General features: G+C 38.6%; 1 protein-coding gene across 4 annotated transcripts in view; it reads left to right on the top strand.

Moving 5' to 3' along the window:
• The window catches only part of LOC124300095 (uncharacterized), a 54,399-nt gene that overhangs the window by 29,113 nt on the left and 5,509 nt on the right, over window positions 1–19,777 (top strand). For 3 of the 4 annotated variants that reach the window (XM_046753771.1, XM_046753772.1, XM_046753770.1), the window contains 7 exons: window positions 10,025–10,174; window positions 13,954–14,145; window positions 14,752–14,843; window positions 15,013–15,209; window positions 15,312–15,429; window positions 16,036–16,275; window positions 16,545–16,702. In XM_046753771.1, coding sequence (XP_046609727.1) covers window positions 10,025–10,174; window positions 13,954–14,145; window positions 14,752–14,843; window positions 15,013–15,209; window positions 15,312–15,429; window positions 16,036–16,275; window positions 16,545–16,702 — 1,147 coding nt within the window. The remainder of the gene's footprint in view (window positions 1–10,024; window positions 10,175–13,953; window positions 14,146–14,751; window positions 14,844–15,012; window positions 15,210–15,311; window positions 15,430–16,035; window positions 16,276–16,544; window positions 16,703–19,777) is intronic. The other variant, XM_046753773.1, reaches the window with a different exon arrangement.

Here is a 19,777-nt window from a genome sequence, read left to right on the forward strand (position 1 = left end):
AATCTCTTATAAAATTTTCGTAAGTCTAATATTTATCACGCTGTTGGAGAAAAATGAGGCCAGTTTTATATAGAATAAATATTAGATTTACGAAAATTTTACAAGTCATCTTTTTCCTGGAGCATTAAATTTCCTACGAAAATAGTTGGTGGAAATTTTTTTGACACGCATTGTCTTGAAGTAACGAACAGTTTTCGTAAAAAGAAATTTCAAATCCACGCATTTTTGCTTATGAAAATTTAACTGCTCGGAGAGGCGTGTGTTTGAGTTATCGGAAAATTCGGAAATTGAGCCAAATTTGATTCGGTATACGTCGATTAAGAATGAAAATAGTTAAGGACTGAGCGGTAACCGTAACGAAAAATTTCTCTCAGTGTAGATTTAATCGGGGTCAAATTCAGATTCCGGAGTCAGATGCAATACGCGAGACGCGGACTGCAGTTTCAAAGTGGGTAAAACAATATGGCTGTTCGGCTTTCACCGCTTCGTTAAATAACTCGAGTTACTTTCCGGCTTCGTTGTAGGCAATAACACAAACCGTAAATTTTCCGCCTTCCTCTCCCTCTCTCTCTCCCTGTCCCGTCTATTTACCATGCATACAATACAGACGATAGCTATCTAGACAAAGTTTTACGAAATTGCAGGATTCTCGAACGATTCGCAAGACGATTGATACGTTAATCGGTTAATCGATAAAGCGAAATAATAGAATCTTCAAGTAATTGCAAAGTTGACGAAATTTCTCTGATTTTAGTTTCCCTCGAAAAAGTATTTGCCACACAGAATCTGAGTGTAAGATTATCTCTGTAAAGTGATTTGGAAAAGAATATTACAATCACTCGGAACGAATTCCCACTGTTCAAGTATCCGCGAGTATACTTTAATAAAGTAGAATTAATAAAAGGCGAGGAAAGAAAAAACGAAATGTACACGAATATGATCAAAGTAATTGTTACCCAGTTACATCCAACCATCCCCTGTTCAGTTTTCCCCTCTGTAAATACAAGCGCAGCTCTGATCTACGGTACAGATGTAATAAAAAGGAATTCGATTAAGCAGCTTACCCTGTACCTGTCCGATTCATGAACTAATTATTTCCCTCTCATTCTCTCTTTTTGGCAACCGGCTGTACAGGGGTCGAGTTTCGTTCAAAGGAGCACAAAAATTAAGAGAATAAAGAGAAATGAATGAAACAAAAAAATAAAAAAATAAATGAAAAAAACGAAGAGAACACAAAAACACCCGCTCTGCAGCCTCGTTTTACGATTGTCGAGTAATTCTGTTGACAAGAGCGCGTATAATGTATTTCCTAAATAAAAATGAGAAGTGAATAAAACGGAGCGAGAAATAAAGAGGAGAGGAAAGTGAAGGAGAAGGGAGGAGGAAGAAGAAGGAACGAAAAAAAGAACGGAAAAAAATAGCGAACCCAAAATCGACGTCACCCTTCGCCTCTTACCTTTGCCTCGTTTTCCCTGATTTTGTGGGGTGCACAGGACCGGCTGACAAGCGTCATTTATCAAGGGCGGACAAAAACCTTTGGAAATAATTACCGAAGGGTTGGGTAAATCCTGGATCCCCTCCCCCTCCCCCAGATCCAGGGGGTCTCGCCTTTCTTCGTCGGATTTCACACCCCCGAGGGAAAACATGGAACCTCTATTTTCCCGAACCGAAACCATCCGCGTTGTACGAGCTTTTCAGCGTTATTGATACGCGGTAGACGAGCAATTGTCGTAATCGTGAATCCGGGTTATGTGAAATTTCACATACTCATTGCCTATTGATATTCGAATTCGGAAATAGGTAGAAGGTACGGTGGTGGTTTTCTGCTGCGGTGATGAAAAACGAAATCGGACCGACGATGAGAGGGAGAAAGAAAGAGCGCAGACGGAGAGTCGGAGCTTTTTATCCAATTAAAGGATTAACCGTGAAATCAGATAAAGCTCAGCCGCTTCGAACCGCCGCGAGATCCGGTTGTTGTTATTATTTCTGGAACTGTTTCATCGTGAAACGGTGGAAAAACCGCGCTTTTCGACTTAGTTTATTCTTTTTTTCTACGTCTTTTCCTTTCGCTTCATATTTATTGTCTTTTGTTTTTTGTTCTTTTTTTCTTTTTTTTATACGTCATCAACTGAACCAATATTTTCACATTATATTCTTATCGTCGGATGGAAAGAAAAATAATGTAAATATATGAACAGTAGACACTTTCTATCCGATGTTAAGAGTCACAGTACGCTTAGATTAGTAAATCTACCACGATTGATGTAAAATCTACGTAACATTTTTTCTTCTGCAGCGTCGAGGCGTATGTGTCTCTGATTTCTAAGCACGATAAGAAAAGATTTTTGCTTATTTCACTATTACAGTAAATCGGTGAAAGAAATTATCTCAATATTCGAAGAAAACAAAAAAAAAAAAATCGCTTCATAATGGCACCGGTCTTGAAGTGTTTGCAGCTTCTGAAAATTTTTTGAGAATCCTGAAAAAGGTCCTTTTCAAAATCACTCTCAACATTTATAAATAATTGACCGATTGAATAAAAAATTTGAAAAAATTCAGGATACTGTTTCAGGGTTGGGAGAATTGTAGAAAATTTTTTGAAGAAAATCCAAAAAAGGTGAGGGTCAGAAGTTGGTTTTATTCGCATGGAATTCCGCGTATAAATATTATACCTATATATTATTTGTTAGCAACACTTTTAATAACATTTTCGCCGGTCCTTGCAAGTTTTAGAAATGGGAAAAAGTTGTTTTCCAAAATGTAATGATTTTCTTTAAAGCTCCCGCAGCGAACGGGTAGAAGATAATAAAGCGGCATCGGCGCGAAATGAAAAGAAACGATGATGATGAATTCATTGGCGTATCGCGTAAGCTGGAAGAGATTGAGCCGAGGGCGATTTAGAGTCGCGGAATGCGAAACGCGAGATGTGTCCGAACGTTTGTTTCTCCATTTTAAACCCCGCCGTTCGTCCCTTGAGCGTCTGAATTTTCCGAGCTTTGAGTGAAAAACTTGCTACACAGTTTCGCACTTTGTACTCGGCGCAAGAATTCCTTCCAAGACTTTGACGCCTCGGGTTCAATTTTTGATACTCGTATTCGACGCGAGACGGATAATGCGATAGCAAAAGTAAAACGCGATTGATGATTATTGACGATTGATGGTAGAAATATTAGTAGAATTCAACATCGTTGAAACAGATCTTGAAAGATAAAACTTGGAGTTGAACGAATCTCCCTTCAACTTGGAAAAACAAACGATTGAAGAACGGAAATTTGAAAGATAAAATTATTCCGTTTGTAATTAATACGCAAACTTGTAATTATGGAAAAGAAAGAGAATCGACAGTGAACGTAGAACAAACACAAGAATTTCCGTTCGATTCAAGTGATTTTCATTTAATAACGAATATATTCCCTGACGAGCAGACTTCGTTATTTCCGTCTTATGAAATAACGACATATTTGAAGATTTCAATTGTTTATCAGCGCTGCTTCGTACCGGAAACATAGCGTTCTTTGATCCGATGGTAATTGTTCCGAGCTTCGTATAATATACCTTTCAAACGTCGAGGAAATATACTCGAAGAGGTAAATATTTTAATGATAATCGGAGTAGATATACGTCGATACCGGGATGAAATCTCTTTTCTTTGATCATGCCTCGAGCTTTCTTTTCTTCGTTTTTCCCCGCGGTCAGAATTCCTGCTGACAATGAGTAAAAATTCAATTCCAAATGTAAAAAGAATGAGGAAAAAAATTAACAGAAAGGTGCAGAATGTGAAGAAAAGGAAGCGGAATTAAAAAAAAGTCGAAGGAACAAAAGCGCTCAACAGAAAAATTGTTGCAAGCTCCGGATCCTATCCCCGTCAACGGAGCTTGTAGAGTGTCAGCTGCAAGCTCTCGACCCTCTCTGACCGATAAGCTTTCGACCGAAAAGCTCGCGTTGCACAATTATTGAACAAACTCAATGCCAGCAGTTTCCGCAGGCGCCATCTCTGCAGGGTTCTCGCAAGCTCGCACCTTCGAGGAGAAGCTTTTCAAGCCGCTTTTCAGATAGCAGCAGCGTTCACGTTCAGGCTGAATTTAAACGCGGCGAATAGGGTCGGTTTGAACGCAAAAGAAAACTCCGATAGATTTTTCCCCGATTAGCCGGAACAAAAAGCTCGTTACATTACTTTCGTTTCGTTATCTTTTTTTTTTTTTTTGTTTTTGTTTTTTATCAGAGCACTTGAGAACAGCGCTTGAAGCTTGGAAAATTTCCGAAGCTCCGTTTCAAGTTCACCGTATTTACCTTGCACAACTTTCCGTGAATCGAGGAATTTTTAACAAGCTTTTACGACCTGCGCTGGTGATAAATTCGTGATTTATTAATCGAGGTCGCGGAGAGTCGCGAAAAGTTGATTTACGAGAGTGGCCGGTGACGTTGATATTAATCGTTGCAAATTCCCGGGCGTAACTAGACGTCGAAAATAAAGAGGAGAGAAGAACGAAAAAAAAAATAAATAAAAAAAATATGAAAAAATAAAAAACAATTCGCGAAAAGGTTTAGAAGGGAAATGCATAAATTTTAACGAATAAAACCATAGAGTTTGGTATTATTAGCGTGGAACACGCTGATCCGGATTTCGTCAATTCGGCTTAGGTGTAGGAATTTTTTTCACCACATATTTCATCTTCACCTTTATCGTTTTTCTTGTTCATACATAAATTACAAGGGTTGGCCGCACACGTGCAACCGCGAGGACATCAAACACACCGAAACCACGGTTACGTATTTTTGGAAATTTATTCTCAACCGTCGCGTGATTATTTTATCGTCATTTTTTATTTTTCACACATAACGCCGCGTCGTCGGAGCTCGGTTTGCTTATTTTTTGTTTTCAATTTTTGTTCCTCCTCATTTTTTCTCCCGTTTTTCAGTATTTTCCAAACCTAAAAAACCTCACGTTTGCCAAAACCGCAACCCTCGCTTTTCCGCCTGCAACGTGGTTGCGCTGTGTATTCGTGACGTGAATTTATATTTTGCATTAACGTGATAAATTCTTATTTACCACAGCATGTTAAAACAGGTTTGGTGGTGCAATTTTTCTTCCCGCTTTACGGTGAAAAATATATCTGTATCCATACCCACGCCCCGTGCAGGTTTGCGCTTATATTCAAAGCCAAATATCGACACGGGCATCATTATTTCACCACCCCAAAACCATCCCCGGCTACCCTTGTTCCTTTTTCGCCCAACGTTGCGAGTTCGTGTATATCAATAATTGCAGATCGAGTATCGATCTCCGTGCGCATTATATTAATGCGTGTGCTGCAAAAAAGGCCGAAACGTGATATCCTGCAAATTAAGGGAAGTTTCACGATGCTCGAGGACGGATGGACAACAATTTCAATTAACGAAATAATAAAGGTAAAACACATGATGAAAAATGTGCATAAATATTTTTCATTCCATGGTTAAACTTTGTATATTAATTGAATTTTCGTTTCGGTCTCGTATTTTTTTTTTTTTTTTTTTTTCAAATAAGGAATGACAATTGTTGTTCACAGAAACTATGCTAATAAACATAATTACGCGTATTTGGTATTCTAAGAATTTCAATGCGAGTTTTATAGATTTTCAAATAATTCTTACAGCTACGATTCGCTCATATCGTAGATCTGCTCAACTTTGACATATTTATATTATCAGAAATATGAATTTTGCAGAGAAAAACAGAGATACAACTTTAAGCTACTCTCCTCGAAGATTTCGTTCTGAATGTATAGAAGCAGCTCAATTCTATTAACCACAAAATAATATCGAAAAGAATCCTTTTTCCTTGATATCCTTTTCACTTTTCATCGCCTTTGATGGTATAAAAAAAAGTATCGTTTTCGTTCAGTAAATCACTTTTTCTAATTTCAACAAATCTTTGCGTTTTTGAACGTCAGTCTGTCCAAAAAACTCCCGCAATGATCTCGGAAACAGTTTGACGAAAAAATTTGAAACTCACAAGGTTTCATATTCAAATGCTGGGCATAAAAAATTGCCACGTCCCGTTTAATTTGAACTTCCGGTTATACCGGAAACAAATCAATTTTCAGTATTTTGCCGACAAAGATATACTTTTACCTCATTATTACTTTTTTTTTTTTAAATAAACGATTATGTTTTTTCCAGTTTATATATTCATATTTTTCTTTTTTTAAATGTACAAATGTTTTGTTTTCCAAGTTTTTTTCAGTCCAATACATCTTTCAAAACGTTTTCATTTGCTTGCCAAGTCCTATCGGTTTCAGATTTTTCGTTCAGCCGTTTTCGAGATCATCGCTTAAGTTTCTCGGACAAACCGACAGATTTTTCCCCTTTTAACGGTGACGAAAAGTATCGCGAAAAAACTGTTTTTCCAGCTTGTTCTATAGATGTTTTCAATAATCGGTTCGTATTTATCGAATCACATTCATATCGACATTTGTTATTCACATTTTCTGTTTAAAAAATTTCCCATTTTATGGTAATAAAAAGTGTTGCACAAAAACTGTTTCTCCGCCTTATCTTCGTCCATTTGTCGCCGTACGAATGCGTCGAATGCAATGCGTTATAATTCAAGGGATATTTCGTACCGGCAAAATCGCTTCTCAAACGCCCTGCGGAATCCAAATCCCTCCACGGTTGCTCAGAACTTTGTTTACACCGACCGCGAGCCCCGCGAGCGTTGCAGCAGCATGTTAAATCCGTTCAAGCCCAGGATCCAAGCGATTCGACCGTCGCTCTAAACACTGCAGGCTGACCACACAACCGGCGTTACTACTTGCGCCGGCTCAGAACCAAACCATCGCATCGCCGCGAGGCGAACGTCGTCGATTATTTCCTCGTAAATATTTTCTTTCGTACTATTAATGCAGTTATACGCTGAGAAAAATTTCATTTTTTACGGTAACTGGAAAAATTGAGTAAAACAGGCATCTTTTTAGTTAAACAAGGCTTTAACGTCAATTTATTCTCGCACGAGCGTTAAATTTTCGCAACGGTTGCAAGAAAATTTCATTTTCTACCTAGAACTATATTTGGTCGATTGTGGTAAAAAATGAAAATAGTTAAGAACTGAGCGGTAACCGGAAATAAAAATTTCTCTCAGTGTATCGATACCAGAGGTGAGTTGCATTCGTATCCAATTTTAAATAATTTAAAACACCTTTTGGTTGAAAAATTATCACACCTTCTGATCGATTGAATTTTTTTTTAATTGTTAAACAAAATATTTCTATTAGTTATTTTCATCTTCTTGATTTCGAGTTTTCTCCTCGTCTTCTTCGCTTATCGCAGTAACGAATTACAAAGCGGAAATTCGCAAGTTCATCGAGTGTAACGATATCTGCATCGAATATTCAATTTTATTTCTTGCTGTTTCTTAATTGTTATTGACATGGGTTGGAAATTGTTTCATCCCGACACACCGGAATAAACTATTACGCGAATATATTACGCACAATTGTAATTTTTTGCTTGAATGGAATAGAAACTTGGTTCACCAAAATTTTTTCATTCCCATACAGTAAAAGAAATTCTCATTCAATGTCAAATAATACCTTATTCACTTTTCGTCATTCGACATAAATAAATCAGTTTTCAGTCAACTTTTTCAAATCTGAAAAGTGTTTTTCCCAATAAAACGAAAGAAAATGAAAAAACCAAGTTGACCGTTGAAAAAATGTTTTCGATTCAAAATTTTTTCATGTATTTTGCCAAATCAAAAAAAGCTTTGTTCACTTTGAACATACTTTTGCCACAGATTCAATGAAAGGGTTTGAAAAAAAGACTAAACAAATGTTACTTCTAAGGTCTGCCCTTAAGTTCGGATCGGTGCAGTAATTCGGTATTTCAATTTATAATTTGGGTGATTTGTGGCCAAGAATTGGGGGAATCGCCTCGCTTATACGGGGTTGTAACGCACGAGGGAAAAACCATTGGCGGGGGTAAAATCGTGACGTATGTAGGTCAGGCGCATTCCGAACACTTGAGAGATTCTCCCTTCACCTGCCGAGAGAGAGAGAGAGAGAGAGAGAGAGAGCCGAGCGGATCGTATATAACGCTTTCGTGAATAGTGAAATTTATTCCCTAATATCGAAAACGTAAAGTGAATCGTCCACCCCTCGGGGGATAAATTGCGGGTGATGCTAACACTGACCTGGGAGAATCTAAGGCCATTTTTCATAAAACTCGTAAATCAAAAACTCCAGAGCTTAAGCTGAAGGAGTGCGATTTCGGTAGTCCAACATTTTCAGAAATTAATTCGCAGCGGTGATCGATGTAATTTTTTTTTAATAAATTAAACACAGTTTGCTTGAGAATCATTTCGCAAGTGTACAAAATGAATATAAAAACTCGTTTCGCTACTGCTTTTATTTAATCGATTTCGATCTAATTGAGAACATAAATTATTTTTTTTTTTTTTTGATTTTCACCAAATGAGAATCCTGATTCAGGGAAGTTGAAATTTGAATTAGTGATCAACTGAATATAATGTACATCCAAAAATTGGAAGGTATGACTGTAAGCTACCTTAAAAAATTATAATCACCCTTCGAAAACGTAAAGTACGTCGCGAATCTTTTCGACGAAGCAATCGCCACTAGAGATCGTAGACCGAGGAGCATTGCAAGATTGAATCGGATAATTTGAAACCGGTCGAACGTAATTCAACTTGAAATATAATAAAAGTAACGAGAGATTTTATTAAATAAACCAAAAACATCGGAGATAACTTAAGAATGTGTATTATATATATATACAACTTGAATAAAAATTATTCACGTATACAATTTCAACTTTAACATACGTGCACTTTTGTTGAATTGATACTTTATACTTCCATGTGAGTGAATGATTCAACGAATGGTCTGATAAATGTAATAAACATGATTTCAAACTCGAAACGGTCATTTGAATGAAATTCTCTGCACATGTCTATTCCAAGTGTGTAATTGTTCTTAAAAAAGAATTCAAATTAGAGAAAAAAAAAAAAAAATTAATGTTACACAGGAGATCTAAGATCTCGGTATCCAGGAAATGTCCCGAATTGTAGAATTGTGCGAAATGTTTGTGGTGAGCGAGGGGTACGTGAATGATGTAACGTGGTGGCGGAAAGAGGGAAAAAAAAAGTGCGTTGCCCCGCGTACTCGGGTTGGCTCTTTGTTTTCATTCCCACCACACATATTTATCTTCTTCTTTCAATTCTTTCTTTCTCGATTCTCTTCTGGTTACCCCTGACATTTGACATGGCCGCCGGTATTTCACTTCTATTAAATACGGAAAGAATCGTACGGATATACGCGAACGAAATTCAGCTGTTAAAGAGACGACGATAAGAATTCTTGTATCTCTTGTGCACGTTGATTAGGTCAAGATTTTTCGTTATTGCATTTTGAAATCGCAGGTTCTCCAGTTTTCGGATATAACTTGAATAATCGGAATGAAATTTCGGAGCTCTTGCCCAAGATACAATAAACGAAGATGTGCCGTGAAGCAAAGTTTCGCGAAAAATTCCGATACATTTCATCACGTAAGCTACGAAGCGAAATGGTTCAAAAAAACAAACAAGAAAAAAAAAAAAAAAACGTATACACTAGGTTTCAAAATTCAGTTTCATTGCCACAGATTTCTCGTTCGATTAAACGACAAAGTGAAACTATTTTACAAAATAATGGGGTGAATCATAAATAAACCCGAGTAAAGATGAAGAGAAAAAGAACTAGCAAACGTATCGATCAGCGGAGACAAAAAAAAAAAACCGATGTCAAGTTGCACGAGTTTCCGCGGTTCGTTTGCATAATTTTCTTTAGAAAACTGTGCGTCATAAAAATAGCACAATTATTGCACCGTGAATGAATAAATTACCCGCGTGCAAAATAATAACACGTGCAGTACAACAATGCGAGTCTGCGGGTAAATGAAATATGGATATTTTTTCGGTCTAGCCGTTCGTTTTTTTTCTCGATCTTTTTTTCTTCTTTTTTCCTGACTCTTCTTGCAACTGTTACAGGTCAACGATCCCTGCGAAAGTATCCGGTGATGGTTTTCATCCACGGTGAAAGCTTCGAATGGAACAGCGGAAATCCTTACGACGGCAGCATGTTGGCGAGTTACGGAAACGTTGTATTCGTCACGATTAATTTCCGCCTCGGAATTTTAGGTGAGCCCTGAGAATGATTAATTATTTTCGTATTTCCATATCGTCAAGGTTGCGACAATTTACTTCGAATAAGTTTCCCTCACTTTTCCACAATTTTTCCCATAAAAAAGAAAGAAAAAAAAAAAAAATTAAAAATTCTCCGACCTCTTTCCACGAAACTTGGGTAACTTTGGCTAGCTTTTATCACCGTAAGCTCCAGAAATTCTCCATCTCTTGATTGTACAAATTTATACCTAAAAAACACACGGCATCGATTCGTTTCACAGAAATAATTAAAAATTGAACAATACCATATCCGAAAGTTAGTTTAACTGAATTTACGAAACATAGCTGAAGTTTGAACGCGATTTATTAAAAAAAAAAAAAAAAAAACACGTTTCTACCTACGGTTCATCATAATTCCCGGACTTTTCCTGATAAACGAAATTCCCGGTCTGCTGCCATCCTCCAAATTTCATTTTTCATGTCCTATTTTCCACGCTCCTGTTGTTGTTGTTATTATTACCATGATTTTTGTCAAAATTTTTATCATTATCGTCTTCTTTATCCTCTCGTTGTTTGATTTGCACACCGAGAGACAGACGCTTTTAATTGAAACGCATTATATCAGGCCTCTATGAATTCGAAATCCATCATGCGTGCATGGCTATATTTGTATACGACGCCGCACGCGCTCACATCTGGAATTAACGCTGTAATTTCATAATATCCTCGACGATGCGCCAGGATTTCCCTGCAGTTATTTGTTTAGCCGTTAAATACCGCTGCTGCAGTAATATTTGTAGCTATTCTCGCCATCCAGCAGGTATAATTCGACCGTTCCCATTAATCAGCGTAACAAACAAGTTATTGATTTTTGGCTTGAGCAAAATTTCCATAACAGTACGTTGGCGCAGCATGCGTAATTTTCATCCATGATCATCTCTGTGTGCGATTGCATATGCACTTAACTTCGATTCCATCATTGGCATACGGACGCGCCATGTTTAATACTGTTTAATCGTTACCCTATTCCGGGAAATAAAAGAAGAATGAAAAAAAAACTGGAAACTCAAAGAAACAAGTTTTTCTTCAACAGAACCGGGACTTTTTAATAACTGCTGATCGGCATTTTCGAGTCTGAATAATTTTTGCAAAGAATGTATAATCGTTTGATCGTTTTTAACGCGAGAAATTACAAAACTTTCGCTTCGAGCAACGTAACGCTTATCGTAAAAAAGTAATACAAAACATATGCTTATAAGAAGTAAAAACGATCAATCTATCGTTGATTTTTGACTTTATTTCATGTACGTATGATTACGAATGATGTTTTATTTCCGTTAAACGCATTCTTCGAGATCGAAAAAAACTATGCAAAGTTTAAATTTCACGAATTATACGGAAAAAGAACAACTCCTTTCATCGATTCTAAATCACGTATATACCACAAAATTGGCAATAATTCCCGCTCAAATTATTTCCTCCCTTTATTTTTCTCTCCTTTACTATTTCTCTCTCGTTTCGTCAATACATTTTGCCTAGGATCGTTCGTCTCCCACCCCGCAAACCTGGGACAAGCATACAGGATATAACGAACCGTGTATTGTCAGCGATAAATTATTTAATTGCCACCAATCAGCCAGCGGTTTAAGCCTCGTTGAATACAAGCCGGAAACATTGTCAAAGGGATCGGGGAGCGTGAACCGTTGCATCGGACGAGCTAACGAATTTATTTTCAGCTATGACCGATGGCAGCTATTCGAATCAGTCGAAATTGGACAAAAGTATACGTAACGAAGAAAAGAAGGAACACGAATATCGAGTAGTTGAACGAAAGAGGAGTTTTCGATTCTTTCTACTCACGGATATCAAGTGTATTTTTGAAATTTATCTTTAATCAAACTCACTTGAAACTTTTGAAACTACTCGAATAGTCAACGAATGACGGTAGATATCGGAGTGTTTTCGTGAAAAATTTGAATTCGTAGATCCGCGACGGTACTGGGAATAATTATTTTGGAGAAATTTCAAAAGCGAGGTTAATTTAGTTGGAATAACTCATCGCGCCTCGGATATACGTATACTTAAGCTGGTACCTACATGTACGGATAATCCGCCTCTAATCCGTTATACGTAACTACCCGCGACTAGACTCAAACGGCAATAACTTGATCCCACGATCCGTTCCTTGTACCCGTTGAATTCCAATATAATGCAAGCGCACTTTATAGACCACCTGCAGCCGGATATAATATCGGGGGTATATTGCCGTTACAAAATATATCTGCCCATCACACGAAAACTCAGCAGATCGAAAGTTTCTTCGATAAACACTTCGGCAAGTTGTTATATAATATGATCGATGATACGATGATGTGATCACCAAGCGTGTTAGATTCCAAAGGCTTTTTCCAGATTGCAAAAACTCAAATGCAACTCGTGACGGGGTATATTCTTGGGGTAATTTTAAAATCCTCAAATATTTGCCATTCGGCGATGGTCTGTGAGAAATGAAAAATGTACAGTGAAAGCGGAAGAAAGAGAGAGAGAGAGAGAGAGAGAGAGAGAGAGAAATGAATCGAGAAAAAAATTCAAAAAATAGAAACATAACGAACGAGATGGGTAGAGAATGTAAAACCAGAAAAAAAGTATATCCCGCGGTAAAGAAGAGGGATAGTAAAAGAAAAAGAGAATGTGAAAGGGAACTCCGGGCGAGCTGAAGGGAAAAAGAAAGACAGTAGGGAAACCATAATCATAAATTAGGTTAAAGTGCTGGGGAAGTGGTTAGTACTAAGGTACCGTAGTACGTTAGGCGAGGCATGGATAGATAGATATAGAGTTAAACAAGGTCCAAGGGTAGGGGTGAAGAAAAAGGCAAATGGAAAGATGTAAGAACGGCGTGGAGGAAGAGGCGAGGCGCTGACTACTTCGTCTTGGCAACAAGACTCGAAGCGGCGATGCACAGAGAAATATGAACCAAAGTACCTCGCGGAATCCAGCAGTTGAATACCGAATTACAAACGAGTTTATCAATCTTCACCCTCCGAGCGTAATTCCGCAGACCAGATGGAAGAAATTCGAAATTAATTTCCACCGTTAGTCGGTGTTGCTTTTTTTTTCTTTCATTAATTTCTTCTTTTTTTTTTGCCCTTGCTTTATCACGTCAAAAAGTTTCCATCCCGCGCGACAAAAAAATTTGGTTGAATTTTCGTTGAAGGGTTGAAACGCGATTTCCACACGCCGGGATTGACCAAGCTTGAAACAAAGAAGGCGTTCGGAGCAAAGTGTTTTGTCAATGGTTTTACGGGTTTTATGAATTCTTCGACATTTTCTATCCACTGTTTGTCGGAAACAAAAAAAAAAATTATTACAAAAACGTGGAATCGTGCACAGAAGGGCAAAGAAGAAGCAAGGAGCGAATTTCAAAGCAAACCAATAACTGTAAGATTTTTTTCAGGATTTTAATCAGACGCATCTCCCTCTCTCTCTTTTTATTTATCCATTTATATTACTTTTCATGTTTATTGAATTGCGATGCTCAAATACTTGCGATATTTCCCAGTTTTATGTTATTTTCATCGTTTTGTCGTACGTGCAAGTCTTGTTATTTACACACCCGACCATTGTTTCGTCAATTTTCCTGTCGTTACTCATCTCAATTTTCATCTATTCCTTTTATACTTTTACCTATTTATTTATTTATTTACTTATCGCCTAACCTAGTTCTATTCATTTCAACCTATTTTGATCTCTCTTCTGCATATCCGTAAGACGTCGTGTGTTATAAATTTTTGCAGGTTTCCTCAGGCCAGGAACGAACGACAATGCGTCGAGTAATTTTGGGCTTCTGGATCAAGTCGCGGCTTTGTTGTGGCTGCAGGAAAATATCGCTGAATTCGGTGGTGACCCTAACAGCGTAACGCTCGTCGGCCATGGCACTGGCGCAATATTTGCCAACTTATTACTCATAAGTCCTGTGGCCAGCAAGGGTGAGTTTAGCTTGAAAAAGCGCAAAGGATGGGGCGAAAAAAAAAGAGAGCGTAAAAAACGAGAGCGATCCATCACGGATGGAAAAGAGATTTGCTGAGGTAGTTTTTTCGTTTTGTTATCCAACGGGGTTAATTGAAATTGAATCATAGTATACCTTACACCTTTCCAATCAGTCAGGAGTCCTTTAACGTTTCATCCGTCAAATTGATTAATCTAAGTCACTTGGAATGGTATAAAGTTTGGGCTTCACTCAACTTTGTCTATAATGCAAGATCGCGAATTGACGTAAAGTTATTTCGAATGGCGTTGAATTTATTTCACATTACTCGAAATCGAAATTAGCAGCTAAAATTACTCGAAGGAATTTGAATACAAAAAGTTATGTAACACCTTGATATCATCACCTTGTTTCATTTCCTACTATAACATTTCCTGTCAATTGCATCGTTCAGTACACGAGAATAATCCGGGTCAGAAACATAGCCGAAAAATGAAAGCAGTCAGAACCAGTCCATTTTTTTGATCAGTATTGCAAAGAGACGTTCTTAAGAGATAACGCAGATACCGTTTACGTCACATTAAGAGGTAAATCAATTATTTCCCAGGTAACGGTTTATTCAAGCGTGGAATTCTGATGTCTGGATCAGCACTGAGCGCCAATGCCATTGGAAAGGCCCCACTGCAGGTCACAAAGCAGGCAAGAGATGCACCGCTTATTTCTTATCGAACCTGACCTGTTTCCTTTCCAACTGCGTTCCGAGTCAGGAGGAAAATGACTAGAAAGAATTAATAATGAGCATTGGAAGAGGGATTTTGGAAACATCGCCATGCTTTTGACGCACGGTTTCTTTTCGGCTTTACCGCAGGTCGCCCACGCTCTCAACTGCCCGACGGCGTCCGACGAGGATTTGTCAAATTGCTTGCAGAATCGACCCCTCGATTCCCTCCTTGGTGTTCGTATCGACAAGCCGTTACACGTACCGGCTTACGCCCCTCTGATTGACGGCGCAGTTGTGCTTAAGAACCCGTTCGACCTGATGGAAAGTATCGAGATATTCGGCAGGTGAGGCTGAGCGCTTTATTAACGCGACAGAATTTTTTACTCTTCACAAGTTTTTTTTACATTAAACAATAACGGTGATCTGTCGTTTCTCGATATCCGTAGGTACGATTTGATGTACGGTGTTACCGAGTCGGAGAAGTTTCACGAACTTCCACCTGTCGCTCTGCTACACGGACTTCTCGAAAACGAGAGGGACAACTTTCTGCGTGAACATTTAAAGGTAAAAATATTAATAACGACACGTCATGGCCGAGGGGCGTAAACAGTCCCTTGAAAATCACTTGGAATCGCTTGAACTCGTAAAGTCACCTGATGTCATTTGGAGTCATGAAATCACTTTGGGTCACTTCAAATCACGTGATATTAGTCGATGTCACCCGAAGTCATGATGTGATTCATTCTCACTTAGAGTTATGAAGTCATTCAAGCTAACTTGAAATCACGCGATGTCAGTTGATGTCACTTGAATTCGCAAAGTCACTTGATGTCTCTTGGAGTCACGAGGTCACTTAAAGTCACTTGAAATCTCGTGATGTTAGTCGATGTCATCTGAAGTTCCGAAGTGACTCAATCTCACTCGGAGTCATAAAGTAATTTTCAAGTAACTTGAAATCACCCGAAATCACTTTGAAATCACGTGATGTAACTTGACGTCGCTTGAAGTCTTTTGAAATCTCGAAGTCCTGAAGTTAAGTGTACACGAGTGTTTACATCCTCGGTCATGACTGAGGTGAATAAAAAACAGCCAAAATGGCTCCAGTTGTCATTTCCGATTCAGTTTGGAACAATGCCAAAAATGGATGTTAAAGTGTTTTTGAGTGTGCAGGCGACGCACGAGCTTGAACCAGAGCTGGTCCTGTCAAAGATCCTGGAGCACTACGGTGATTACACGGACGGATTTACGAACGGTTTCGCGATTAAAAATCGTGAATTAGTGCTGCAGGCGTTATCGGACAGTGGCACGGTTGCCCCCCTCATCATGACCGGGAAATTGCACGCCAAAGTCAACCCGAAGAGTTACATGTACGTTTTCTCTCACCCCAGAGCGATGCAGGACTACTACGGGGTGCGTAAAATCACTTGATAGTTGTGACATTTTTTAGCATCGGGAAAAAAAATTCAATCACGGATTGGAATAGTATTATCAAAAATTTATGCAGCAATTTTCCCCCTCAAATTGCGCGCTGTTTGATTGACATTCGGATTCGAATGTATGGAAAGAATTAGTCACCCAAGGAATAGCAAATTCCATCTTCGCAATTTCACCAATTCGCTCTGCAATTTCACCTCCCGTTCGGAACGGGAAGATCGCATTGTGATTTTATCATCCCGTAGCAGCATCACCAGCGAACGGTCCACGGGGAGGAACTGCCCTACATCCTGGGAATCCCGGTCGGTGGTGGGAAGTACCATTTGCAAGAGAGATATAACATCGGCGAAGTATTGTTCTCCGAAGCGATGATGACCTGGTGGTGTAACTTCGCGCATACCGGGTGAGTCGGCTAACGATCAAGGATCCTTGTCGCTGATGCTAATTAACCCTGCTCGGTCACACCTCGGTAGAATCGCATAACTGTCTCACTGGGTGAAATTCACCCGAAAAGTAATTTTTTGCTTCAAAAATAAGTTCTAAAAATAAAGGAAAATAAAAAATATCTAGTTGTTGTTTAACGTGGCAGGGAAAGTTCTCTCTGCAGTTTTCCTAATCAAAATTGATTGTTTAAATATTGTAAAACATCGGCAATGTTAAAGAATGTGCCAAAAATGTGGAAAAAATGTCTTTATTTCGCTTGAAAGATGGGGTCATCAGGGCCATTTCCACGATTAAGGGACACTACGAGGAGTTTGAGAAATGTTTGGGGTGAAATTCACCCCAAGTGACCGATTAAGGTTAACTACCCTAGGCCTTCAATTACGATGTCACCCTAATAAGATTTCTTCTTACCAGTCAGAAATTTGTTCATTCTCAAATTTCAAATTAACGAAGAAAATCAGAGGTTTGTACTGTTAACACAAGTTTTTCGCCGCTTTGTTGTACGCAAAGTAAAACTTTAAGTATAAAGTATTGAATATTGATGAATTTACCGTGTTCTGCATGATTTACTGTAAGTAATTCCGTGATAATTCCAAAATCCTGCACTCCTATTGATGTTAAATTTGAACTAATCATTCCTGATAGTCCATACTATACTATGCTCTACAATTTGTGCAACAGGTTTGAATATCGAATATAGATAACGTTTTTTTCGTCTCACTTCTTACGCCATTTGAGGTTGTGTCTGAAATATACCGGACGTCAGTTGTTATAATTAAAAAACAAAACAAATAGATGGATAATAGAACAAACGGACAGAGGAGGCTGTAATGATATAATGAAAAAGAACATTTGTAATAGCGTGTATACGAGGAGAAAGTAGATTGGATGGTTAACTTTTCACTAGAATAGAGGACATAAATATGAATTAAATGAAAAGAGCAGAGTTTCGAGAACATGTAGCGTAATTTTAACAGCTTACGGGCGAAACCCGATCCCTGGAATAGCCATTATCCCGGGCAAATAGATATAATATATGCATATATGGTCAGGTTGCAGCGGAGCCTGAGGGTGAGGATTCCAAAAAGTGAAACGATACATGCGGTGCTTGAAAATTCGATGGTAATTGAAATTGTCGGGATGAAAACGAGGGTGGGAAAAACGGGAACGAAAGTGGATCGAAGAGAATCGAAATCAAAGCGATGAAAGCCGTGCATCGACGCGTTAATCTTCCCACGTTAGCAGCGTACTCGGTAATATCCGTGTGCGTTATTTGATGTCTACGCAACTTTTAACGGAAATTAGAATCCTGTACACGGTACTGATGCAGTGTCAAAGCTTCTGTTACCCATTATTCACAGAATTCTATGACTCGAATAGTACGACATCCACTGTGAGCTATTTAATACGGAGTTTGAAGTGATTTTAATTTCCTTCGATGTGTCATTGATTCAGCTTGAATTAATGCAGATTTATTAAAAATCCCACCAGACCTGTGAAACTCATTAATTAAAGAGAGACGTGAAGTCATTTCAATTAAATTTCGAGTCATGTATGATTTTCAGTCGAAGAAACTGCTGATCAAAGCTTCGCTCAGCCAGTTAAAGTCATTCGAATACACACCAATAGCGGCGCGTCGTCGATTTTCTCGACAAATCATACGTCGAGATAAAAGGGAGCACGTGTCTTTTCTTTAAACCAGATCTCTCCCGGCTCGCTGCAGATAATTATACGTCGCGTCGAGACGCGGAGAACTCGAGGGCATTGTATTGATTGGTGTAATTGGACGCCAGGCTCGTGCTGCAAGGTGCGGAAAAAGGTTGAATAAAAAGAGTGCTAGAGAGCTGGAATACGGACGCCTTCTTACCGGCAAAGGAGAGAAGGAGAGAGAGAGAGAGAGAGAGAGGGAGAAGGACAGAGAAACGAAGAGGTATGAGAAAATCTTGGGTTGACGGAGCAGTCGGCTGCGTTTCTCACACCGTATAATTATACTTCCGTCGGTCGGTAGCTGCCTACTACATCTCTCCTGGATCTAATTCCCTTTTCCCAAATTGAAATAAAACTTTAATCCAACATTGGTAATAACCTTACTACGGGAAGAAAAAAAAAAACAAATTGGAACAGAAATTCCCTTCGCTGGTGTACCAAATCATCGGATAGAAAAGTGGAGGGGGGAAAAAAAAAATAACTACGAACTTAACAACGTGAGAAAATTTCTTAGACAAAAATGCTATATCTTGCATCATTTTGACGAATGTTTTGCAAAACAGGTGGAGGAGAAAAAGAAAAAATAAAAATAAAAAAATTCTTCAACATTTCGGTACAAGATTTTATATAAGTTTGAAATTACGTCGTTACCAGATTGAGTTAATGATGAAATTTCGATAACGGTAAAATTGCGGGCTACTCGATAATTACAGTAAAATAAAAATAACTGCATGAGATACGACTTTAGGAGAAATGATAGAACAAGAATAGAAAATAGACGAGGATGGGGATTATGGAATAGAAGTCAAGAATTCTTTGGAATATTTGACGCGGCTTGTCGATAAATTTCAGCTAACGCGAGTTTCGCAGGAATTTTTTCTTCCTGCTGTAAACGCGGTTAATTCTGACGTAAAGATATGTATTCCGTTGCTATGGTGCAGACAGTCTCTAATTAGCGGCTCCGATTCGTAAGTGCGTGCGTATCTGTAGGTACATAGGCTTAACCATATTGCCGTGTTCGGCAAACTTTAATTAGACAAAAGGCTAATTAACCACGATATTCAACGATCTCGGTCCTTCGGGATGAGAGCGTCTTGGATTCGCGCTCTTAATTTACAAGTTACAGACGCGCCAGCCCTCCGTAATGGTGCGTAGTTTAGAGCTAGCTGTGTTACCCAGACTTCACGACTCCGTGTCGATGAAACGAGACTCAAAATCTTCGGGGAAGCAAAGCTATGCAAACGACTAAAAGCCGCCGGCTCTTGTATCCTTCAACATCCCGACTACCTGATCTCGTCGAGTTCAAATTCACCGATAATTATAATCA

This window comes from Neodiprion virginianus, chromosome 3 (genome assembly GCF_021901495.1).
Source record: "Neodiprion virginianus isolate iyNeoVirg1 chromosome 3, iyNeoVirg1.1, whole genome shotgun sequence".
Lineage (NCBI taxonomy): Eukaryota > Metazoa > Arthropoda > Insecta > Hymenoptera > Diprionidae > Neodiprion > Neodiprion virginianus.